The sequence below is a fragment of the Sorex fumeus genome, unplaced genomic scaffold, assembly GCF_029834395.1.
Source record: "Sorex fumeus unplaced genomic scaffold, SorFum_2.1 ptg000043l, whole genome shotgun sequence".
Lineage (NCBI taxonomy): Eukaryota > Metazoa > Chordata > Mammalia > Eulipotyphla > Soricidae > Sorex > Sorex fumeus.
The window spans coordinates 41,469,513-41,495,539 of NW_026606100.1; the positions used below are offsets into that span (position 1 = coordinate 41,469,513).

Here is a 26,027-nt window from a genome sequence, read left to right on the forward strand (position 1 = left end):
GTTTTATAAGAAAAAGAGGAAGAAGCATAGAGTTAATGCAGAATCCTAGAAAAGAGAAAGACATAATTTACATATATCCATGAGATTCAAGACCATTTTTTTCTATTCAGAAAAGAACAGATTTAAGTGTCTATTCCCTGTTCTGAATAGAAAAAATGGTCTTGAATGAACTATAGGAACCAGTACCAATATCCCTAATGTATGCTGGACACCCTAATCTCTATCCCTGTCTGGTAGTAGTAATAGTTGTCAATAATAATAATGATGATGATGGTCTTCTCTTAATCTCTTTTGCCCATTTGGCTTTTATAAATAAAATATATCATTTTATGTGGACACATGGTCATATTTTTGAAGAAAAGCAAGCAATTCAGAGACATTTTCATATTGCCAGAAATTGTATGCTGTCTTCTTATGTAATTTGTTTCTCTAGTATTGTTCAGTTTATCAGTCTTCATATAATTACTCTTCCCTATTCTGTGAGGTAATCCCAGGCAATAGATTGGCAATAGACAATCCCATTTAAAAAAGAGAAAACTGGGTAATGGAAACTTTTTTTTGTTGTTTGTTTTATTTTTTTTATTTTTATTTTTATTTTTTTATTTATTTATTGAATCACTGTGGGAAAGGTTACAAAGCTTTCAGGTTTATGTCTCAGTCATGCAAATATCAAACACATTTCCCTTTACCAATACTTATTTTTTACCATGAAGAACCCCAATAAAACCCCACCCTCCACCCCTCCCCGTCCCTGTGAGGCAGATGAATTCTAGTTAACACTCTATCTGCTTTGATTAGATTCATTGTTTCAATAAAAGATTCACCACTATTATTTAGAGTTTATTCCCCCCCCCCCCCCAAATCAGACATGCTGAAAAAGCATTGTGAAGTGATTTGCTTTCTACAGCTGGGTTCAAGAATTAAATGTTGGTTTTGGATTTCTGCTATTTTACCTATTGACCCTGGAAGTATGGAAACTTTTTTAAAGTTGTCATGTGGTGATTTCTTCTATTCTAAGATACCCTCATTTGTAAGACTTCCCATCAATTTAACAAAACCAAAAATTAAAGTGAAACATTGTTTTTCTTTATTAAGTTTCTGGATGCTAAAAACGACCAATGAATACATTTAGAAACTTCCCAGGAACAATTTTATCTACTATTTTAGGTAGGCTTCTGTTTGCTGCTAAGGACTGACTCCTAAGTTAGCCTTTCGAAGTTTCTTCTTCCTATAGCCTTCATCTGGAAGATGAGGAAGACTTTGGAAAGCCTAAAGGTCTATCACCTAGAGTGAGAAAATTTTTATTTAACTTCTGGATGAAACTCAAGAATTTATAAGATTATCTTAAAATATTAGAAGAAAAATCTTGAACATGTTGACATGCAGACAAACAGCGGATTCTTTTGTTTGCATCTCAGATCTAACACTGGTAATGCATCCCCTTAAATTCAAACTTAAATGCTAGGGTTGTACCTCAGTGATAGAGTGCTGCCTTGCATGTCGGAGGTGGGTTTAGCACCCAAGACCACACATACACACACACACACACACACACGCACACACACACACGTGAGAGGTGACATAGGGGCAGTGATGGGGGGTCATGGGCACTTTGGTGGTGGGATGATTGCAATAACTTTGTACATCAATACTACAAAATTTAATGCTACTGTAACCACATTGCCTAAATTATAATATTAAATATAAAAAATTAAAGCAAAGTTAACATAGACTACACATAGAAATAAGAAAGACAAATAGAATAAGACATAAAGAAAAAAAAATGTCCTGGAACTGTATAGAAATTAATTTGCCTTCTAGCAACATCTTGTGTGAATAAGAAAAAAATTCAATTTTTGGTTCTAATCCTGGTTGGAATGATTTGGAAAAAAAAAAAAGCAGGGGCAGGGGGTGTTCCAACTCTGTGAAGTAAAGAAATTAGAAGCTCAGCCCGTAACTGAGCTTCCCATTGGATTATTGTGCACGGTCCCCTTTTCATCCCCCCACGGTGGATAAGGTGTGCTCATTGTCACTTATCTGGAACAGGTTTCTTTTACAGTCTCCGTCTATATAAAGTCAAGCTAGGGCTGGACTGGAGATACGGGAAGCCCCGGAGAGGCAGTGGACACAGTCAGAGAGAATGAAGCAGTCGGGGACATGAACAAACCGCTGTATCCTTGACGCTCCAGGGATAGGAACCCAGCGCTGCCTCTCAGGTCGGATGAGTGAAGGGGGGAGGCGGCAATCTGGATCAGCTTTGGGAGGTCCCCTAAGACCGAATGCGCTTCTTTGTTCTCAGCCTCGATTTTAACTTTATACTCATGTTTCTAACCTAGGGTGACCATAGCTCGGACCCTGGAAGACCGTGACAATTTGGCCAGCTTGGATTGGCCGCCTGGCAAGGACCAGATTCTGGGAAGCAATGGTGATGCGGGCCTTCGTGCTATTGGCCGTCTTTGCGGAAGCTTCTGCAAGATCCTGTACCCCAAATAAAGCAGGTACTGCACTAGAAAGGGAAGTTTCTTGAAGCTTCCCCCGCAAAGCTGAGAGCTGTGTGTGTGTGTGTGTGTGTGTGTGTGTGTGTGTGTGTGTGTGTGTTGTTAGGAACTGAAACATGGTCTCATGCATACAAGGGACCCTCCATGTTGTGAAGTCAAATGCAGAATGCCACTAAGTAGAAGCACTTGTGCTTTCTGATGTCCATCCTAATTTCTCATAGGAAGTAAAACTGTCTGGCATACTCTGGGACTTTAAAAATCAATGAATACTGGGTGAGAGATAGATAAGTAGACATAGATCAAATCTCCACATTTTTTTCCTATTTTCCATTGAACTACTAAATTTCTGTGCCATACTATAAAAAGACTGCTTTAGTATTACATATGATATGAACATTTTAACTTCAGTTGCAGGCTCATTTTCGTGAAATCATTTTTAAAATTAGATTCAATTCTGTTTCACAACTATAGTTCTTTAAAAAGGATCAAGGGGCTGGAGAGATAGCACAGTGGGTAGGGTGTTTGCCTTGCACGCAGCTGGCCCAGGTTCGATTTCCGGCATTCCATATGGTCTCCTGAGCACTGCCAGGAGTAATTCCTGAGTGCAGAGCCAGGAGTAACCCCTGTGCATCGCCGGGTGTGACCCCAAAAAGCAAAAACAAATAAATAAATAAATAAGATCAAATTGAGGGCTGGGACTGTAACTTCATAGAAGGTGTGCCTTGTATTGTGTGAAATCCTGTGTTCTATTCACACAAAATATGTTCAGTTTTAAAGTGGACCATGTTTGAATATATACTAAGCGCAGTATAGATATTGCATGGATAAAGCAAAAACTATCAAAGCAGTGCCTGAGGGTTTAAGGGAAGGACCCCTTCTGGCTCATGAAGAACAGAAGGGGGAGGTTTTAAAGTAACTGCTGTGATTGTGGTGGGAACAAACCCTCTCTCCTCATTTCTTTCATGGACTAATATGGCCACCATACCTGAGATCTAATCCTGCCTGCTTTTCAGATGTCATTCTTGTGTTTTGCTATCCCAAAACCATCATCACCAAGATTCCCGAGTGTCCCTATGGATGGGAAGTCCACCAGCTCGCACTCGGGGGGCTGTGCTACAATGGAATCCATGAGGGAGGCTACTACCAGTTTGTCATCCCAGATTTGTCGCCTAAGAACAAGTCCTATTGTGGAACCCAGTCTGAGGTAGGTCCGGATAGTAAGTTAGTGTGGGAGTCACTAAGGCAAGAGAACCCAAAAAAGGAGATGCTTGCTCCCAGTTTTAACAAAGACTCAGACTTCACCAATTTTCTTTTAAGAAGCAACCCTGGCTCATTTCCTGGGGATGTGTCTTTGCAATTCTCCCCTTCTGTCGCTTCAGAAGAGACACGGCTGCAGCCAGCTAGACCACCAGTCAGGAAAAAAAAAAAAAAGGATTTCCCCACCTCCCTTGCTTGGAGTTCAGACCATAAGCTCATGGGCTGTCATCCTTCCTGGAGATAATAGACACTTGGAAGGGCATTTGAAAGGAGTGACCAATGTGCAATACAATTCTTAATGGGGTCTTTGCAAGAATCCAAGACAAGTCAACAGAATAGAAGGGAAACATCAGGCTGGAAATAGTGCAGTCGGTAAGGCGCTAGCCTGGCACATGCCCAACCCAGGTTTGATCCAGGAATGAGTCTTGAGCACCCCCTTCAAAACCCCACCCTAAAGAGCTATTGGGGCTGGAGAAATAGCACAGTGGGGAGGCACATGCCTTGTTTGCTTCAGACCTGAGTTTGATTCCCAGGCACCCACATGGTCCCCCAAGCCCTACCAGGAGTGAGCACAGAACAGAGAGTAAACTTTGAGTATCACAGAATTCAAATAAATAAATTAAATTAAAAAATGAAAAAGGAAACATGAAGTTCTCACCAGGTATAAAGGATAGTGGAGAGATTTGAGAGCACCAAATTCAGTTACTACTTGAGGTCACAGAACCTTCATTATCATTAAGGGAAATGGGTCTGAGGCCCCTGCTGGCTGGTGTCACTGTTCCCACTGCCTTAACTATACAGAAGCTCAGACCACTTTTAGGGCTCAGAAAATGAGCCTAAAGGCTTCCAGGGCCACTTCCTTTTCCTAACATCCCCACTACGGTTTGCTGGTTTCATGGGAAGAATCACTGTATGACTCACAAAAGCCCCGTCTCTCTGAGTATCCTGATAAAGTGAGCAGAAATCATAAGAGTGACTTTGTAAAGCTCCCTTTTAAAAATTCCTTTTCCCTTCCTTTCCCTTTTCATTGTGTTGCAAGAAACCAGTGTCAAAACTTGGCCACAAAGTTCACACACTTAGTCATAGAGCACACTGGGGATCACATACATATTTTAACTGCAGTGCTCACACATACTCTGTGGTGATGGTAAGGATTCCAACTGGCAGAGCAGCTGGGTTTGGTACAGGGGTTGAGGCCAAGGTTTGAACTAGTAGCCTAAGACATTCAAGGCAGGTATTTGGCCAATACCCCCAAAAAGGTTCTTTGAGTGGAGGTTAAAGATACCTTCAGCTCAAATCATCTGTGATTTCAGAGTCCAACAAGTTAGAGAAAAAGAGTCTCAGGGAAAGTGTTCATGATTAGAAAAATGAGACTAACATTCTAGAAAGGTGAGATAGATGATAGCACACACTACAAATTACTTAGATGGGGAAATGGATGAAAAAGTTGATATGTTGGCCAGAGTGTTAGTACAGCAGGTAGGATGCTGGGTTCTATTCTTAGCACCACATATGGCTCCCTGAGTACTTCCAGGGGTGATTCCTGAACACAGAGTCAGGAGTAAGCCCTGAACAACACCAGGTATGAAACTCATTCCCCCTCCCCCTCAACAACAACAACAACAAAAAAGACTTGATGTTGAGGAATAGAGATTCTTTTAAAAAAATTGTATTTAGGTGCCATGATTTACAAAGCTTTTAATGATCAAGTTACAGAGATTCAATGGCCCAACTTCAGAAACTACCATAAGTTTTAGAATCCCTCCACCAATGACCCATTTACTCCCCCACACCACTGCCTTAGCAAGTTTATATTTTTAATTTCAGTATTATAGTTTGAATCCCATATTTATAATAATGTCTACTCATGGTTTTGATGTACATAGCTACACCACTGAAATGCCCAAAACTCTTGACCAGTGCCCTTGGATTATTACCAGTCACTTCCTCATTCCCTCCCTATCCTCAACTCCCCTTCCTTAGCATTCTTGTTTCTATAATCTCAGGTCACTTGTTTATCGTTATCTGATATCATCCATTCCCTTGACTTGTCACTTGAGAATAGAGATAATTTGGAACTATTATTTTTGTCTGGAATCTCAGTGTATATATGGGTTTCCCCGAAGCAGACAAATATATAATATAGAACGTTTTTATCAATGTTAGTGGAATTGATTAAAACGAACCCATACTAAAAACATTTTTAATAAAATCATCTTGGGGCTGGAGCGATAGCAGGGGCTGGAGCGATAGCACAGCAGTAGGGCGTTTGCCTTGCATGCAGCCAACATGGCCGACCCGAGTTCGATTCCTCTGCCCCTCTCGGAGAGCCCGGCAAGCTACCGAGAGTATCCCGCCCGCACGGCAGAGCCTGGCAAGCTCCCCTTGATGTATTCGATATGCCAAACACAGTAACAACAAAGTCTCCAATGGAGATGTTACTGGGCCCGCTCGAGCAAATCAATGAACAATGGGAGGACAGTGATACAGTGACAGTGATTGTTACTAGAGTCCACAAACACAATATTACCTGTAAAAGTCACTGAGATAAGAGATCTTAGGGGCTGGAGCGATAGCACAGCGGGTAGGGCGTTTGCCTTGCACGCAGCCAACATGGCTGACCCGAGTTCGATTTCTCCGCCCCTCTCGGAGAGCTCGGCAAGCTACTGAGAGTATCTCGCCCACACGGCAGAGCCTGGCAAGCCATCTGTGATGTATTTGATATGCCAAACACAGTAACAACAAAGTCTCCAATAGAGACGTTACTGGGCCCGCTCGAGCAAATGGATGAAAAACAGGGTGACAGTGACAGCGAAAATCATCTCAGACAAAAAGAGTAGGCATGGCTGTCCAGGGCAGATACTGATCTTTCACCCTGGAACTGAGCCACCCTCACCCACCTCTCCCAGAACCCTCATTCCTACCGCGGGACCACCCTAACTTACCTTCTTGCTTTCTCCAGTACAAGCCTCCCATCTACCACTTCTACAGCCACATTGTTTCCAATGATAGCACAGTGGTGGTGAAGAACCAGCCAGTGAACTACTCCTTCTCCTGCACCTACCACTCCACCTACCTGGTGAACCAGGCTGCCTTTGACCAGAGGTAAGCTCAGCTGTGGGGTGGGCAGACGGCCACAGTGCTCTGCAGTCTCTGGCAATCAGGCATGTTTCAGTCCTTATGCAAATTTCTCTCCCCTTTTCAGAGTGGCCACCGTTCACGTGAAGAACGGGAGCATGGGCACATTTGAAAGCCAATTGTCTCTCAACTTCTACACTGTAAGTGGTCTCCATACTGTCCTGTGAGCCTTTCAGGAGATAATGGGCTACTGTCTTACTCTTTCCTGAGCTCTCTGAAGATTCCTCTTCTTGAATTCACCCCTTTAACCACCCCTTAAAGACTAGATGAAAAATTAAGTTCTATTAATAGACTGGATCGAATAGCTGAAAAGTACAAGAGAGATCAAAGGTCAATCTTCCCATTTAATAGACGAAAAATTGAGGCAAATAAAATCCTGTGAGTTGTTGGAGACTGTTAGGGAATAAGAGAGCCAATGTCTAAATCTTAATCAAGATTAATTCCCACTACAATATACTCCAAAGATTTCTGTTTGAGATCTAACTCTTGTTAAAGCACTTAGCACTGAGTAGTAAGTCTGGAGCAGAGATAAAGAGAAAGGTTTGGATTGATCTCCACAGCCCAGCTCTTTGGTCTCTGAATCCTCAGTTAGTGGACTGTGTCTTCAAAGGTGGGCATACTGCCTCTGTTGAAATAAAAATTAAAAGCATGCTTTGGTCTCGCAAAATCAAGGGCTTGGAAGAAACTAAATATGCCATGGTCATTAGCCCAGCTTCCCTTTTGCTTAGGAAAGAGTACTTTGATTTTTCAACCTGTAATTTCCAGAGAGAAGGCACACACAAAGGGGCACTGACTTTGCTGGCTGGGGGAGATGTAGGCTGAAATAGAACCTTGCTGTAGAACTCGAGAACTGGATGGTGACCTTAGAGGTCATCATGTCCAACCTAATCATCTCACAAAGGAAGCAACCATATTACCATGAACACCACTGACCTTGAACTCTTTGAACATGCTTTACTGACCCTGGAAGCTATTTTAACCTCATTGGATTCAGAAGGCGAGAGCTAGAGGAGACTTTAGAAAGCCTCACTCGTTTACAGCTGAGCAGCTAAAGGCTAGACAGAACCAATGAATGGAGTGAAGCTTGAGTTTCATGATTCTTCACTTGCACAAGTTCCTTTAAGTCCCTGGGTCTAATGTTGCATATAAAAATCTTTATTTCTTCTTTTTCTCCTTCTCCTTCTTTCCTTTTCCTCTCCTCAACTTCTTCTCTTTCTCATTCCCTTTCTTCTTCCCTTTCTTTTTCTTCTCCTGCTCCTGCTTCTCCTTCTCCTCCTGCTTCTCCTCCTTCTTCTCCTCCTTCCTTTGGTTCTCTTTCTCCTTCTCCTTTTCCTCCTTCTCCTTCTCTTTCTCCTTCTCCTCCTTCTCCTTCTCCTTCTCCTCCTCCTTCTTCTCCTCCTCCTCTTCCTCCTCCTCCTCGTCCTCCTCCTCCTTCTCCTTCACCTTTCTAAACTATATAACTTTAAGGTCCCATAAAACCTGCATGTGCCCCTGACCATGTGCCATTGGTGGTTAAGTCCTGAGAGAAGAATCCGTGTATCCCTTTGACCTGTAATCAGGGAGGGTAATAGAGGGGGACCGCCAGGTGATGAAAGGTTGGCTAAAGCACTCTAGTGGATGATGAGGTTTGTCTAGCAAGGATAACAGGCTTCTCACAATGACCATCTCAGAGTACATCCTGATGACAGGCTATCTTAACCATTGAGTCCCTGATTAGAAGAGCTTGATTGTTGCTTAACCAGATGGAAATTATAGATAAGATCCTAGGAAGACATTTATTTCTATGAAAGTTGACAATGGAAAGGCACCAGGGTTGTCAAAAATTGTCATCCAGCCATGATCGCTTAAGTTTCTAATCTAACTAAATTTTTTTTTCATTTTGAGGCCACAGTGGGAGTTGTTTAGAGGATACTTCAAGCTCTGTGCTCAGGGGTAACTGCTAGACGTGTTTGACGGACTCTGTACAGTGCTGGAGATTGTCTTAGGGTTGGCTGCATACAAGGCAGGTGCTTTAACTCTTGTACTATATTTCCAATGTCAACCTTAAACATTTTTAAAGAAAAACAAAATTCAAGTTAAGAGGCATGTCCTCAGCATTATTCAGGCTAGTGATAGACTGAGCTAGATGCTTCTTCACATGGTTCTGGAAACAAGGCCTCCCCTGGGGTGCACTGTGACCCTTATAGGACTAACAACGTCAGCAAAAGGGAGCTCCAAAGGAACCACAGAGACTTATGCACTCATTATTTCTCACCACGGGCCTGGTTTCTCATACTTGACTCCAGCACTTGATATTTTTCTTCTCCCTTCTTTCCCTTAGAAAGCATTCTCATGTGTTTCTGAAGCAACAGCTGCTCCCTGCATATATTTCCATCAAATTACCAGGGACAGAGCTGTGCCCTAGATTACACAATGGATTCAATGCACTGTGGATTGCTTAGGATTCCAAGGGCTCCACATACTGGACTCCAGAAGCCCCGATTACTCAGCTGCTTGTCTCTTGTCTCTCTGCCCCTCCCACGCACTTCTGCCAAAGAACCAGGGTTGGTATTCTTGGCAAAAAGTTAATTCAACTCCCAACCAAAACAAAAAAAAATGTGTGTGTGTGTGTGTGTGTGTGTGTGTGTGTGTGTGTGTGTGTGTGTGTGTTGGGGCGGGCTGGTGGGGGGAAGCTAATCAGCTTGAAAAAGTAACTTGTATTGAGGTTAATAAAATATTAACCATCAGTCCACTGGCTTGAAACCTGATTCTGCCACTAACTAGGTGTGTGACTTTGGGCAAGTTAGAGAACCTCATTGGGCTTCCCCCTAAGTATCTTTGATCCCTTAAGTTTACCTTTCTATAAATATGAAAGAAAATTATCTTTACTAAGCACTTAGCACAGAGCCAGGCACTAGGTGAGTTCACAAGAAAGTAATTATTCTTTTGATTCCAAGCTCTGGTCACAGTTAAAGCAGAAATTTGAAAATCCTGAGGCTAAACATCAATGTGAGCATAGGATTTGGCTCAAGTTAGAGGGAAATGAATGAAACACCCTAAGACAGAACAAAGTCAGGAAAGCAAAAACTAAGTCACAGACTCCCTCACTCAGAACAAACCTTGGAGGTGATTAACCTGCCTCTTCCACTTCAAACCCAACATTTTTTAAAAATGACATAATGACAGATGATGCCAAGTATGGGTGGTCTTCTCAGAACTCTAATTGCATCTTTTCTGAGTAAGATTAACTGGATCAATGTCCCATTACAAAGTGGAACTGAGAATTAAATTTTATAATTTAAGCCTGTCGGACAAGTGAGATGAGAGATGACCTAAGTTTCTGGAAAACTCTGAAAGTATATTCTAGGGTAATTATTAGCTTTGGGGAAATTTTTTCTCACCCTTTTCCTATACTGAATCTGTAAAAGCAATCCACAAATCCTTTCACAAGAGCCATGGGGAGATGAGATGTGCTTATCCTAACTTGTGTTGCCAGCTATAGACTCAACCTTTGAGAATGACAGCTAGAGGAAATAATGAGATGACAGTTTTTCAAACTGTTCTTCCATCTTGTTGCATAAAGGAGCAGTTTGAATGCTTTTCTCTGTTTGCATTACTGGACCTGTCAGTAGCTAGACAGTTACACCCTCCAACTGCCGTGTAACCCCAACAACAGCCAGGATCCAGAGATTATCACAACAAGCTCCCAGGAGAGCACAAGGCAGAGTCTCCTACCCTGTGCCTGACTATCCTCGCCAGGGCCCAACAGCTGAAGACCTCCAGGCCCCAGCCAAGGCCATACTGAGGCCACTCTCCACATACTTGGATAAGCCTCAGGCATAACAGAACTGGCAGAGGAACCCAGGTGTGTGGGACCCGGGGCTGAGATCTCCAAGCTTGCACGATTTGGGACTGGACCTGTCAGTAGCTAGACAGTTACACCCTCCAACTGCCGTGTAACCCCAACAACGGCCAGGATCCAGAGATTATCACAACAAGCTCCCGGGAGCGCGTGGCGGCATTCGCGGCTGCGCGACTATTTATTTACTTTTCTCTAAGTTTTCAGGGTACCTTTAAATATCCCACCCACACGGCAGAGCCTGGCAAGTTATCCGTGGTCTATGCCAAATAGACCAAATTGATATGCCAAATCCAGTAATAAATGGATCTCATTCCCCTAACCCTGAATATGGCAGAGTTTGCAGGGACACCAAGACAAATAATCTGAGTAATTCAAGGTGAAGCTATCTGAAAATAAGCCTCTTATTCTCCTGTTATAAAGAAGAGGAGGGAAGACTCATAATAAGCATTGCTTAAATTGCCCAATGAGTAAAGAGAACTGACCATTATATGTATTTTGTTTCAAGGATCAGGGATGTGTCTCAGTGTAGAATACATACATGTGTGAGCTGCTCAGCTTTATTTCCTGCACTATCAAGAAAAAATTGTGTGTTTTAAAAATTAGAACTTGAATCAATGGTGCATATTCTACTTACCACTTTGTAACAGAGTCAGGCCATTCTCATACAAGAAGGGAATTTTCCCAGCATTTCGGTCTGCTGCTGGCTGGTCTCTTAGAGACAGAACTTGGAAGCACCTCTGGTTAGGTTAAGGTCCACATTATGCTCACAGATTAGTTCTCACTTTCAGAAACAGTTTCTTAAAACTATGACAAATGTCAGAAAGTATAAATGGCTATTCAAAGTCTTTATACATATGGAACTTCAATCTGCATGGTAAGCTAGAAAGTCACATAATTAGAACATCTTTGTTTGATCCTTGCAGATATTTTAATGGTGTAAGGGACTGACAAAAAAATGAATGATTTCAGGTACAAAGTTGGGGGCCCTGACTGGACCTGCAGTCAGCTCACTCGTGTAATACTGTACTGTACTGTAGTACTATCCTCCCATTGTTCATCGATTTTCTTGAGCAGGCCCAGTTACTTCTCCATTGTGAGATTTGTTGTTACTGAGTTTGGCATATCGAATATATCATGGGTAGCTTGCCAGGCTTTGTCGTGCAGGCGAGATACTCTTGGTAGCTTGCCGAGCTCTCCGAGAGGGGCAGAGGAATCGAACCTGGGTTGGCCGGGCTGGCCACATGCAAGGCAAACACCCTACCGCTGTGCTATGGCTCCAGCACTCATGTAACAGGCATTAGAAAGTGATTCTAAGGCTTCTCAGTAAATTCCTTGAATTTGACCCTTGGAGTGTTAAAGTTCAGCTTCACTACATAAGATGTTTTTGCTGCTGCTGCTGCCTTCCTATTTATGTTCTGTAAATCTCAAAGTCCATGAACTCAATCTTTTTTGTGGGGAAGAAGGGCCCCAAGTAGTATTCAGGGGCCCAGGGATCCTCAGTCAACTGGGCCAGGCAGTTCAATACAAGGATCCAAGGATAAGAGACACTCAGCCCTTGAAGTTGCAAAGACCATCGGGGTCACCCTGGGAGTTTTCAGGGGCCCCCAGAGGCACACCCAGCAGTGTTCAGGGACCATCAAGGCTCTATCCAATGGTGCCCAGGGAGGCCTTCTGGTGCCAGTATTCAAATGCAGGTTCCAGTCCATACAAAGCACAAACACCAGACCACTGAGCTCCTTAGTTCAATCTTTTAACATGTCTCTCAGTCTAAGCTTTCTACTTTCGTTGTATACAAGCACCATACAAGTTTCATGAAGGTAAGTCAAGGCAAAGATGGTTTCCATTTTAAAGATGGGGAAATTTAGATTCATGTGGCTAATTTTTGTCTATGTGTATCGCAAATTAGTAATGGGAATGTGAATTATCCTTATCCAGGCAGAACGATAGCACAGCAGAGATAGCACAGGTAGAGCATTTGCCTTGCACACAGCAAACCTGGGTTCAATTCCTCTGTCCCTCTTGGAGAGCCTGGCAAACTACCGAGAGTATCCCGCTCGCACAGCAGAGCCTGGCAAGCTTCCCGTGGCATATTCTATATGCCAAAAACAGTAACAAGTCTCACAATGGCGATATTACTAGTGCCCGCTCAAGCAAATCGATGAACAATGGGAGGACAGTGCTACAGACAGTGTTTTATCCTCCACTTCCACTCACAATTCTTTTGTGTCTGGTGAGTAAATGTGGTTTCCCAGATTTAATGAACCCCAGACACAGAGAATGGAGTCATCACCTACTATGGATAAATCCCCTGAGAGCTTAGGAATAATAACTACTATTATTCCTACTAAATAATAGCTACTATTATTCCGAAGAGCTCACTCAGAACACAGAGCTACTTGGGAGATGGTAGCAGCAATCAATGCCAGGCCAGAGACCCATGCCCTGATCTCTACCACACACTTAGAGTTGGAGCCACACTCTCCCAGCCTGGCCTTTGTAGCCCTTAGTACTCCGTCTCATGCCCTCTATCCCTCCCTGCATCCCCTCCCTCCCCCTTGGCTCACTCTGCTCCAACCACTTTGGCCCCCTTGCTCTGTCGCTGACTATACTTACCCCTGCTACTTTACTCCCTGAAGACCAGCATATTCCCTTTTCTCACCTCCTTCTACGCACATCACCAATGAGTCCTTCCCAACACTGCATTTATGATCAACAAATTCTCCTACTCACACATGTGTCCCAACTTATATTGTTCTATTTTAAATAGTTTTTCTATATAACATATTAGATTCTACTCAAACACATGATATAGAGTCCTCTTGCCTACAGTCTTTCTCCCTGCTAGAATGTTAGGGGTTCTATGTTCATCATCAGGCCCATATATAGAATATTTGGACACAGACACTACCCCAGTAGAGAATAATAAACATAGCAGGTGATGAATAAGCAGTGTGTGGATGCAGTTAGTGGTGGTGGTTACTATACTGGGATCTTATCATAAACTCTCCAACCTATGCTGGAATCAGAAAATAGAGTTGAGTCAGGTCAAAGTAGGGTTACGTATGATTGGTCTACATTTCCTCTGGTGAGTGGGCAACATTCAGATCTTTGGCATTCTTCAAATCCACAATTTCCCTATCAACCAAGACTTTTTTTTTTTTTCTTTTTGGGTCACACCCAACGATGCTCGGGGGTTACTCCTGGCTCTGCACTCAGGAATTACTCCTGGTGGTGTTTGGGGGATCACACGGGATGCCAGGGATCAAACCTGGGTCAGCCACATGCAAGGCAAACACCCTACCCACTGTAGTATCGCTCCAGGCCCCCAAGTCTTTTTATTTTTAGCATTGATAAAACACACAGCTTGTTATGTATCTGGTGATGTATCCTCCCTTCTAAGAATGCAGAACACTCTGGGATGGAGATGGAAATACCAGCTTTCTGCCCCTAGACTGCCTATGTCTCTGAGTTGACTCCCACCCAACTCCATCCCATTGCATATGCTCCTATCAGACCCAACTGTTCAATCTGTGAGGTCATAATTCCCACTGTCAATTTCCTTCCGAAGAATGCCAAGTTCTCCACCAAGAAAGAAGCTCCTTTTGTCCTGGAGACTTCCGAAATTGGGTCAGATCTGTTTGCAGGAGTAGAAGCCAAAGGGTTAAGTGTTAGGTAAGTACATTTTTTTTTTCCTTTTTCTGTTTTCACATACGAAGGGGAAAAAATTATCGACCATGAAAGTTTCTGATCACCAGAGGTTAGTAAATGTGTTGAGTGATTCATGTTTTGCTTTGTTTCCAGGTTTAAAGTGGTTTTGAACAGCTGCTGGGCCACTCCCTCGGCAGATTTCATGTACCCCTTGCAGTGGCAACTGATCAACAAGGGGTAGGTGTCACTACATGGAGCACAGTTATAAGAACTGGGACAGGGAGACCTAGAGGTATTCTGGTATACAATAGTATGACAGTGGGATAATTTGGAAGGAAGAGGTGAGGTCCGTTGGAATCAGATCTGTGACATTATTTGTCTTTGAGGCTGAATACTGAAAAGACAGAATGCTTTCTAGTTCTTGGGAATTTCTCAGAGCACTTTATCACAGATAAATATTACCGGTAAAAAGGAAACTGAGACACAGAAGGGATAATCCATGTCATTTAGTGTGTAAATATGTGTGTGTTTATTCAGTGGAAAAGTGGGCAGGCTGTTCAAATCTAGACAGTTTGGCCTAAAAACTCTGGGAAGGAAGGCATTAGATAATCCACTTGAAAAGCTTAGCACATGGTATCTAAAGGATATAAATAATATACTTTTTTCATTTTATTAATTCAGTCAATAATAGGGTTCTCAAAGTAGAGAATTGCGTAGAAAACTGAGGAGTTTGACTTGCACCAGAGAGAGGCAGGTCTAGAAGTTAAACTTAGCAACGGTGTGTGGTTGGTTGGAAAGACCACATCAGACCCCGGCAGTCATCCAGACAAAGGCGATAAGACTTGGGAAGGTCATCCAAGAAAGGGAGAAGTGGTCAAAATTTAGCAACCATCTGGATACAGGGAGGAGGGAAAGACAGGCCCAGGCATCTGAGGAAGGTGTGACAACCCTATATCTGCCCTGTGACAACCCTGGCTTGTGAAGGGGAAGGGTTATTTGCTGCCTGCCCAGGGGGAAGGGCTTCTGGATAAGGGAGTTTGGAATTTGTAATCTCCTTGAGTTGGAGACCTATGTGTTGAACTTAAGAAGTACCTAGACTTGTACCTTTGGAATGCAGAGGAGAGAAGGAGCGAGACTAGAGGTGTGGGTTTGCTTCTCCATACCAGGAGTTGTAAATACAGAGGAGGCCAAAACAGATAATACTGAAGCAGGCCTGAGTGGTTTTTGTCATCGCTAGTATCCAGCAAGACTAAGTCAATGTTGGGGGTCAGGGCCATAGATGGTTAGATAACAAAGGTGGAGTCACTTTGGACTCCACAACAATATTTAACTATTGATTGTTATTGAACAAACAGTTATGTAGCCCTTATAGCATTCCAGACATGTTCTAGATGAATGCTTTACATTTCTTTATTTCAGTGTCATTAACTCCCCCTAGAAAGGGGGAGAGAGAGAGAGAGAGAGAGAGAGAGAGAGAGAGAGAGAGAGAGAGAATAGGAGCTAATAGATTCACCTTGCATGCAACTGACCCCAGCTTCATTTCTGGTACCATATATGCCCCTGCCCCGCCCCCAACAGTCAGGGGTGACTCCTGAGCAGAGTCAGAAATAGTCCCTAAGCACCACAGGGTGTGGTCTAGAAAGAAGCATTTTCATCATCCTGTTATTCGTCGATTGCCTCAAGCAGGCCCCAGTACCGTCTCTTTCATTCTAGCCCCGAGATTATATTCAAGGCTCTTTAGGAGAATGAGACCCATCATTGTTACTGGTATTTGGCATATTTGGTACGCCACGGGGAGTTCTGCCCCCGCGCCTGGCTGTTCCTCGCCGAGGCCCCTTGGAGGGGAGCGGGTTGAGCTTTCCTCCCCACCCCGACCAGGGCTCCAGCAGCCGAAGACCTCCAGGACCAGAAAGAAGCATAAGTAAATAAATTCCCTATCTATTGGGAGTATAAGGTAAAGGCCCTCCCGTTGATCGTCGATTTGCTCGAGCGGGCCCAGTAACGTCTCCATTGGAGACTTTGTTGTTACTGTGTCTGGCATATCGAATACTCTCGGTAGCTTGCCGGGCTCTCCGAGAGGAGCGGAGGAATCGAACTCTGGTCGGCCATGTTGGCCGCGTGTAAGGCGAACGCCCTACCCGCTGTGCTATCGCTCCAGCGATATATTGGGAGTATAGTAATCACTGTGTTACAGATAAGAAAGCCGACTCAGACAGGTCAAGACCTAGTGAGGATTTGTTAAGGAGACTAGCAGACATGCTAAGGTTCAAATCAGTTTGTGCCTGCAGAAGCCCCTCAGAGCTCCCTGTAGAAATGGGAGGCTCACTGCAGGTGTGCCTGGGTCGTCACTGTTATTAACAGTGACGTTCTCAAAGAGGTACCAGGGAACTGCCGGACTGAATTGATTCTAAACCTACCGGAACCTGAAATTACCACCAGGCCTGGGAACACCCTTTCAGACAGTGCCCACAAGCAGAGGTCAGAGTGTGCTGCCCACCATGAAGTCACCACTCCGTAGAAAACACTGCTTCCTAGGCTGCGACCTGTGTGAAATGAAGCAGAGAAAGGTTTGCTAGGTGTGGGGCAGTCCTCAAACTCCACTGCACAGGAGCAACCTAGCTGCCAGGGAGCCCCCCAAATACCCACATTGGGAGGTCTGGGTTGTACCACAGGACCCCGCATTTAAGTCACAGCGAATAAACCCTGTGCCTCTCCCTATTGGGTGGAGAAAGTGGGGCCGAGCTAAAATCCGCTGCCTTGAGATTGGAGATCTTTGCCCAAAGACCCGCCATGAGGGCAGCTATCGAAAGCCCACTTCTTCAATCGCCCTGATATTTTAGGGTCATGCTGGGCCTTTGGTGAAGAACAGTTCAGGTATGGAAAGTGCTTCGGGAGTGTAGATATGCTGCCTGGAATTTCTGATGGGGGAGAAAGGAGACTCTTTACAGTGATGTCAAATCTTCCCTGCGGGTGTTCCAGCCAAGCAGAGATCTCTGAGGTCTCTGAGGGAGTGGGCCCAGAGTGCCTCCAAGAGGCACTAGAACCAAGGCCTGTGGGGCCTGCTCTGCCTGGCCTCACAAGCCCTGGACCAAGCTCTGTTGACTTTGTTCCCATTGGCTGGCACCCACTGTGGACACTCAAGTGGCAGCGAGCTATTTTGAGGGCTCACATCTCAAGCTCATGCAAGGATCTGGGACCTATTGCAAGAGTCCTGTTTCATATCTCGGAAAACGTCCTCAGCTCCGCTGCTACTCGGAGGTGCTACTTCTCACCCTGGCTGACAGAAGGCCCAGAATTCCTGCCCTACCTGACTCTCGTTCAGCATTATTGATTTTCCTTGCACCTGACCTCTCACTGGGTCCCTAAGGGGTGGCTGGGCTGAGATGAAGTGGGGAAAGGGGGAGTTGACCCATCTCTGCAGGATGAGCTGCACTGACAGCCGACTCAGGGGTATTTGGGGTTCACTTCTGGATACCCAGTGGTGCAACCCAAGATCTTTAGTTTTCTAACCCATCAGTTTTTTCTCACCTGCAGACCACAAGCCTCCATCTGTGGGCCTCGCTAGACACCAAGAAAGCCGTGTCTGCTCCCACACCTGGCTGCAGTTTTGGCACTGACAGAGTGGCCAGCATGTGTCCATCTCCATGCTACCGACATGTGGGACTGTCCCGTGCATTGTAGAATTTCTGCTGCATTCCTGGTCTCTAACCACCAGGCACCAATAAGTAGCACCATCCACATTCCCCCAGGTCACCATTCACCATAATAACAATTTCTGTAGGGCTCTCTCTCTCTCTCTCTCTCTCTCTCTCTCTCTCTCTCTCTCTCTCATTTTGTGTTGGGGCCACACATGGTGGTACTCAGGACTTACTCTTGGTTATGTACTTAGGGATCGCTCCAGACAGAGCTTGGAACCCATATGCAATGTCAAGATAAAACTTGGGTCAGCCACCTACAATGCAAATGTCTTACTTCCATGCACTATTTCTCTAACCCCCCAAAACTACCCTGACAATGCACCTCTACATCTTTCTTCTTTTCTTTCACTGCTCTTGTTACCTTTGTGGTTTTGGAACTGCACCATTTCTGATTTCTCTTTAGAATTTGAAAGAAATACATAAAGTTACAAAGAAACAGAAACGGTCCACACTGCCACCATGCCTTTACAGTCAGCGGTAACCTAGAGGTGGTCTCCTCCTTGTCATTTTTCTAGCCTTGGACATAGTTAAAATATAACACAGACTCAAATGCCTAATGGCAAACCCTCTCAAGCACACACAGAGATGAGCTGGATGGGGCATGGGTTGAGTGTTCCAGGGGAAACTCCCTCATCTTTTTTCTACACATATACCAGGGCTCCTTCCAGATCTCAACCCTCCACAGCATTTTCTCCTGGGAACTCCCCATCTTCGGGAAAGAAGGTGGTGACCTCCTCAGTGGCTTCTTCTAAGACATTCCCCTCTGTTGTCCTGTCAGTATATTGGGAGACCTCACACCCTACCCCCTAGCTTTTCAACATGGCCTCATGGTCCCAAGGAGGGGAGAGGTGCTGTCAGTCTAAGTTTCCAGGAGGGTAACACACTATGCAAAGGCCCAGTAACACACTGCTTGTGGAGGTAACATTTTCTCTTCCCCTTCCTTCCCTACATGACTTAGCTGCCCTACGGATGAAACTGTGCTGGTGCACGAGAATGGGAAGGATCACAGGGCAACCTTCCAGTTCAACGCCTTCCGCTTCCAGAACATCCCCAAGCTCTCCAAGGTCTGGCTACACTGTGAGACGTTCATCTGTGACAGCGAGAAGCTCTCCTGCCCTGTGGTGAGTTGGAGCACATTTTCCAAGGGGAAGTGAGGGACTCGAGGGCTTGAATTGGACCAGATACACGTTTGACCGGAAAACTGTCACCAAGCCCCATGGAAGTGTGTTCTGAGCAGAGAAAATCAGCCCATGTGTGTGTTTGTGTGTGTGTGTTGGGGGCATGGATGGGGGACACATAGCAGACACTATAGTCTTGCCACTGACAGCTTTCATGACCTAATATGTACCACTTGAAGCTTCAGAGCCTAGTTGTCTCATCTTTAGGGAGGTGGTAGTGATTATGGCCTTTTGCAGAGCACATTGTTCATTTAAGGGAACAGGGAACAGAGGAAGAAACACAAGATGGGAGCCGCAGTCATTGAACAGAAGACAAAAGCTGCATGTTTTTAACCCCAGAGAGGCAAACATGAGTTCTGCCTCTGGAACTTGAAAAGGACCAAAGATGCTGGAGAGTCCCAACTCGACTCTGAGTCACAGCTGACCTGACCAAGTGTTTGCCATTTTATATACTTCCTTATTAGGTATAAAGTCAACCACCTCAAGTTGCAAAGGTTGGAGGAAAACAATTTTCCAGTGCCACCATCTGTGAACCTAGATGGCCTGGCAAAAGGGTGGTCCCTGGAAGCTTCAGCATCACCCGTGAACTTGTCAGGAATGTGGCAGCTCTTTCTACCTCATTCAGGATCCCTGGGGTTGGCCCAGAAACCAGTACTTTCCCAAACCCTTCGGGCAAGGCCTGCTCAGGTCTGAGAACTACCATGGTCAGGACCGGAAAGGGGTAAAACCCAAACGCACCCCCTCTTCTGTGTGGAGGAGAGACCCCGGCAGAAAGAGAAGGGAAGGAACTTCTGAGGAAAGCACTTGCTCCCATCATGTCTGATTCCCCACAGAAATCAGATTAAAACCTCTCTGTTTAGTGAATTATCACAAGAAAATGCCTCTCAGTGAGCACAAATAGAGCAAGGAAGGAAGGAAGCAGAGAGAACGGACTCTTTGAGGAGAAGATCATTGTTGGTACTAGGTTGCAAAAAGAAAACAAACCAGAAAACACTGGGCAAACGTCAGCTCTTCAGATCACTTAGGGGAGAAGAACTGTAGACAAACACTTTACTGATTAAGAAACACTGCGTCAATCCTGACCACAAATGGGAACCTCTCCCAGAAGGGCCTTTTTGGTTTAGTTTCATGTCTATTTCCCTTCCTCACCCCTACATCCGGTGGTGCACAGGGGCTACTTTTGGTTCTGTGCATAAGAACCCTTGAGGTGTTGGGGTCTAACATGGCCCCCTACCATGCTCTCATCTTGTTGAACTATCTCTCAAAGAAAGCTTTAATTTCGCTAGTTGAAGAGATTTAAAAAAAAAAAAAATGTCTCCTGAGTTCTAACGAAAAAGAAAGGTAACTGATTATCTGTTGGTTGGGGGATTTAGACTCCATTGAGTTGGGACTGCTTTTTTTTTTTTTTTGAACACGCATTTCTTTTTTTCTCTCCTCCTTTTGCCTCTCACCCCTGGACCCCTACTTTGCCTCTCCTATGTTTCCAGACCTGTGACAAAAGAAAACGGCTCCTCCGAGACCAGACCGGGGGCGTGCTGGTGGTGGAACTCTCCCTCCGAAGTAAGCTTCCCTGAACCCCAAGAATGGTACCACTCCCCGCTGCATCCACAGGCACTGCTGCGATGAGCATTTTGACTGAACTGCCAAACCAGTTGTGTCTGTAGATAGTCTTTTTCTGTTCCTCCTGTATTCCCCCATGAGGGGTGGGGTGAATAGTAATTCAACCAAGGGTGAAGTTAGGGAAGAATTCTGAAAAGCTTCCTCTGGAGCCTTACTCCAGTGTCCTGGGGGCTTAAGAAGGGTCTTGCAAGGAGCCTGCACTCCACCATAGCAATAGGCAACCAAATGCGTGAGCATCCACGGCAGTCAACAACATGTGCTGGCCAGTCAAAGCTGGTCACAGCAATAAAACAGACCTCCATGGGCTGTATCCTCTCAGCTTACAATCTAACAAGGAGAGATGTCAAATGCTAAGAACAAGGGGAGAAAATTGTGGGAAAGGAGGCAGAAAACTGAACCCTAAGGACACATATGACAAGGAAGTTAAACCTAGTCCTAGGGTTAAGGGAGGCCCATTGGTAATTGTCAAACATGACCTATCACACTCACAAGTATGAACCTGTGTTGTCAAATGAAGGGGAACCAAGGTCTTTGAAAGTGGGGGTTCTTGGTAGTTGTACTTCATCACTGCATTTCTCAACCAGGTTTCATATGAGCGCTCTGGATATATCCAAGGAAGCCAGAGGTGAAAATTGCATAGATGGGAGACAACAGCATAAAACTAGGAGGCCAACAAGTAGGGCAGGGAGGTCACAGGAAGAAAACAAGTTTGGGACAGGGCCATGGTTGGAGAAAGGTTGAAAAAACACTGGTGTCAAGGACCAACTCCTACCCAGAGGGCCAGATGCCAGCTGTCACCTGATTCTGGTTTCCATTTTTGGCACTGCTGGAATTAAACCCGAGGGCTTGCACATGCCAGAAACATACTACTGAGACACTTCTTTGTCCACCTCTGCCTGGTTTTGTATGTCCAAGTTAAGAACAGATTCCATACCTTTTTATAAGGTTGAAGAAATGTTGGGGGGGGGGGAACGCTATTTCATAACACATAAAAATGACATGAAATGTACATTTCAGTGTTTCCCCAGAAAGTGCTCTTGTCATTTCGGTGCTGTTCACCACTTTTGTGCCACTGCAGCAGTGTCAGTGGTCGCAGTGGAGCCCTGGTGGCACATTGACTCTCAGGCCCTTTCCAGAAAGTTTACCAGCCCCGTCTTCCAACATCGTGGTGAAAATGGTATGAAATGAAGACTCTTTAAACTCCAGGATAAAGTGTTTATCACCACATAGTCATCACATATTTAATGAAAAATCATTTTTTGCAAAAAAAGTGGAGGGGCACCCATTATGTAAATCTTTTATTTAAAAAAAAAAAGCATTGTGCTAGTATTACTAAAAAAGAGAAAAAGAAAAAACAGGACATGGCAATGATGCAAGGAAATAGAGTACCCTTTGTCCTCAAAGCAGTGGCCAGCCCAGTTTAATCAGGGGTCACAGTGCCTGAATTGGGGCTAGGACTTTTCTCCCTTCGTCTTTTACACCTCTGTTCTCTCTCTCTCTCTCTCTCTCACCACAGGCAGGGGACTCTCCAGTCTCTATCACTTCTCAGGTAAGGAGAAGACACTTCCAGGAAATATCAAAGGGCTAATGCTTTAAAAAAATAATAACAATAATAATGAAATTTAAAGGGGAGGAGTGGAAAGATAGAACAGGGCACAAAGCATTTGCCTTCTAAGCAGACGACTCAGGTTCAATCCTCCGCATCACATATGTTCTCCCGAGCCCTGCCAGGAGTACACCCTGAACACTGACAGCCGTGGACCAAGCCCCCCTGCCCAAATTGTGGCATCACATTTTATGGCCAATGTGATAACCAGCCACATAGGCTGGAGGTTCAGTGCATGTTGGTCCAGCAATCTAAGGTGATGAAGCTTGGGCTCAGCTGTGCTAGGGGCCACCTGGCAGTGATGGGAGGCCCTTGGGGCAACCACCATGATGCTGAGGATGGAGCTCTGGGCCTTGTGTGTTCCAAGCATGCATTCCAGCCCTCTGAGCTCTCTCTCCCCACTCATAACCCATGCTTTTAACAGGCCAATGTGTGTTTCCAAAGCAACTGCCCCTTGGCCCCTGCCAAGCCTTTAAGAGTTGAACGCGACACTTTCCAGCCCCAGTGGGAAAGGTAGGCTGGAGGTAGAGGGGACTCTTCAGTGATCTATTGAGGTCTGAAAGGGTGACAAGCTTAAGGGGTCCCCTGGAAGAAGCAGACCTGGATCCTACCTCCCCACCATTGGCTGCACTTGGGGGCCCTTCCTTTAGAGGAAGTGAGGTTCATGACCTTTTTATGGCACAAATATTTCTGAGTCCCTACTGTAACAATGCCCCTCATTAACTGGGAGCGTTGACAGTGACCTCACCCTTCTGGCTCCCGTTTCCTCTAGTGAAATTAGGCTAATAATTGCCCTCCTCATGCACAGCTGTTGTAAGAACTAAATATTACAGCTAAGGGCACCAAACAATGCCCGAGATCCGCTGAAACATCCCGCCAAGATCAGCCTTCTCTATCCAGACCAGGTCTATGTACCTGCAATGAGCAAAATGGGGGAGTCCCCACCCTTCTCAGCATGTGTGATATCTGAGAGCTGGGGCTGGGTAATGATTTGGGTAGCAGCAGGGGAAGAAATGATTCCACAAAGACCCCACATTTTACCAGGTCAAGGAGAAAACCAGGCATAGAGATAAACTAAGAAAGTTCAATTTATAACCAACCACCTATAAGGAATTTACTCTCAGAATTACAGAAATTACACAAACCAACTTTTTTTTGGGAGGGGTATACCTGTTGTACTTGGAGTTACTCCTCTTTCTGTGCTTCCGGGGATGCTGTGTCAGGCATTGAATGAGGGTAAACTACATGCAACCAAGGACCTTAATTCCTGTACTATCTATCTATTTGCCCCCGCCACAAGCCTACTTTTTAAAACTCCAACCCAAGAATCACATTTTTTAAATGTTTTTAAGGTTTTATTTTCCTTTATTTGAGAGCAAACTGGGAGGGGTGGGGAACCGAACCATGTGGTGCCAGGGATAAATCTTGGGACTTCAACAAGAATCACATTTCTAACGAAAGTTCTGTGGTCTGTATCATACACGAGAGTAAAATGTGCTATGATTGTGGGTCGAAGTTTAACTTCCATTGGTCAGAGGTTCAGAATCTGGGTTGGTTTTGTCACCTTTGTCCTGATGAAAGTGAGCTAATGAAACTCCAAGATGTGAACCAAACTGGCTTTGCGTACAATATGGGGCATTTGGGAAAACCACCTTTGCACCACTGCATTGATGCTCTAAGGGAATTAAGTCTGAAAGGGAGTGGCCCATGGAATTAGTTCCCCCCTCTCTGTTTTGCCTCACAGATGTTATCTACCACCTTGTCCTGATGCTGGGAATCTGTGGAGTCTTGTAGGCAAGAGGCAGGAGGGCATCAGCCACTCCCACTCCCAGGATCGCCTCCTCTTTCCCACCTTTTCTGTGCATCCAGAAAGAACAACCAGCAGACCCTCCTGTTGGAGGCCAAAAGCAGTGCTTTGCCAAAGACAATTTCCAATGTTTCTTGTGTCAGTGATGGTTTTGCTGTGGGGCCCCCTTTCCTCTTATTCCTGCAGTGACCCTTAGGTTTGGCAATCACGGAAGAAGTTCTCCCTTTACACACAAGGCAGACAGGCCCCTTTGAACCAAGCCCAGCTAAGAATGTGGAGAAGGCAAAATTTACCCACAAAGCCCAGCATGGCTACGCTTTTCATGGCTGTACAATTCTTTTTTTTTAATTTTATTAGTGAAACACCATGAGGTACAGTTGTAGCCTTACAAATTTTTGTGCTTGGATTTCAGTTATACAATGATCGAGTACCCATCCCTCCACCAGTGCCCATTCTCCACCACCACTGATCCCAGTATGCCTCCCATCCCGCCTCTGTGGCAGGACATTCCCTTTTGTTCTCTCTCTCCTTTTGAGAGCTGTGGTTTGCAAAAGAGGCATTGAGTGGCAATCATGTTCAGTCTATAGTCTACTTTCAGCATGCTTCTCCCATCCTGGGAGGATTCTCTCAACACCCTTTATTTGGTGCTCCCTTCTCTATCTGAGCTGCCTTTTCCCCTAGCATGTGTGCTGGCCTCCAAGCCATGGAGTAAACCTCCTGATACTTATCTTGGCTATTCTTGGGTATTAGTCTCCTCCATTTTGTTACTTTATGTTACCCAGATGAAGCAATCTTTTTCTGTCCCTCTCTTTCTGACTCATTTCGCTTAGCATGATACTTTCCATGTAGTACCACTTGTATGTAAATTTTATGACTTCATTTTTTTCTAACTGCTACATAGTACTCCATTGTGTAGATGTACCAAAGTTTCTTTACCCAGTTATCTGTTCTTGGGCACTCAGGCTTTTTCCAGATTCTAGCTATTGTAAATAGTGCTGCAATGAACAAACAAGTGCAGATGTCACTTCGACTATACTTTTTTCATGGCTTACAATTTCAATTCTTACAAAGGGATGAGCCATCCCACAGGTGTTTTCAATCTTTCAATGCCTCTAATATTTTCACTCAAGCCTGAAAAATCTGGAAGAAAATGATCCTTTGAAACAACCCCGCAGGGGTCAGAGAGATAGTATAGTAGGTAGGGTGCTGCCTTGCAGGCTGCCGACTAGGGTTCAATCCCAAGCATCCCGTATGATACCCTGAGCACCGCCACGAGTAATACCTGAGTGAGGAACCAGGAATAACCCCTGAGCATCGCCAGTGTGTTCCACCATTACAATAAAAGAAAACAACCCCTCATGTTAACCTCATTTTTTATTATAGGATTTCAAATAAATTATGAATATATAAAACTTTTAGGTCATAAGGAGGTATAAGCGACTTATTTTTATAGCTGTTATATATTCTAAAATCAAAAGAGCTTTACAAATTAAGTACAAAAAAAGAATACAATTAGCACTAACACAACTTTAACCCCATAACACGGTGTTGCCTAAATGAAATGGCAGCTACTCCACAGGATCCTGGAGTAGTTTCCTTGTAGGTCCCCTAAAATATGTCTGCCAAGCCAGCCTGTACCTGCAATGCTCCGTGTGCTATCTTTTTTTCCCTTTACATTATCTACAAAGCCTCCATTTATACAGAATGAGCTCACCTTCCTTAACTTTTTTTTAAAC

General features: G+C 44.6%; 1 protein-coding gene across 1 annotated transcript; it reads left to right on the plus strand.

Annotated features, from left to right (window-relative positions):
• Positions 1 to 2,387: 2,387 nt before the first annotated feature.
• TECTB (tectorin beta) lies at positions 2,388 to 24,333 on the plus strand. Its single transcript, XM_056120980.1, has 10 exons — positions 2,388 to 2,498; positions 3,512 to 3,702; positions 6,718 to 6,860; positions 6,961 to 7,033; positions 14,303 to 14,406; positions 14,536 to 14,619; positions 19,039 to 19,201; positions 20,746 to 20,818; positions 22,395 to 22,427; positions 24,229 to 24,333. Exons 1-10 carry the CDS (start codon positions 2,423 to 2,425, stop codon positions 24,276 to 24,278), a joined length of 990 nt encoding a protein of 329 aa, XP_055976955.1. The 5' UTR covers positions 2,388 to 2,422; the 3' UTR covers positions 24,279 to 24,333.
• The last annotated feature ends 1,694 nt before the right edge of the window (positions 24,334 to 26,027 follow it).

What these genes read in the sequence shown, in the direction of transcription:
- TECTB (XM_056120980.1), top strand. Translation starts at nt 2,423, where the DNA reads ATGGTGATGCGGGCCTTCGTGCTATTGGCCGTCTTTGCGGAAGCTTCT. An exon ending in CTGTACCCCAAATAAAGCAG is followed by an intron (nt 2,499 to 3,511) that starts GTACTGCACTAG and finishes CCTGCTTTTCAG; the next exon opens with ATGTCATTCTTGTGTTTTGC. An exon ending in CAGGCTGCCTTTGACCAGAG is followed by an intron (nt 6,861 to 6,960) that starts GTAAGCTCAGCT and finishes TCCCCTTTTCAG; the next exon opens with AGTGGCCACCGTTCACGTGA.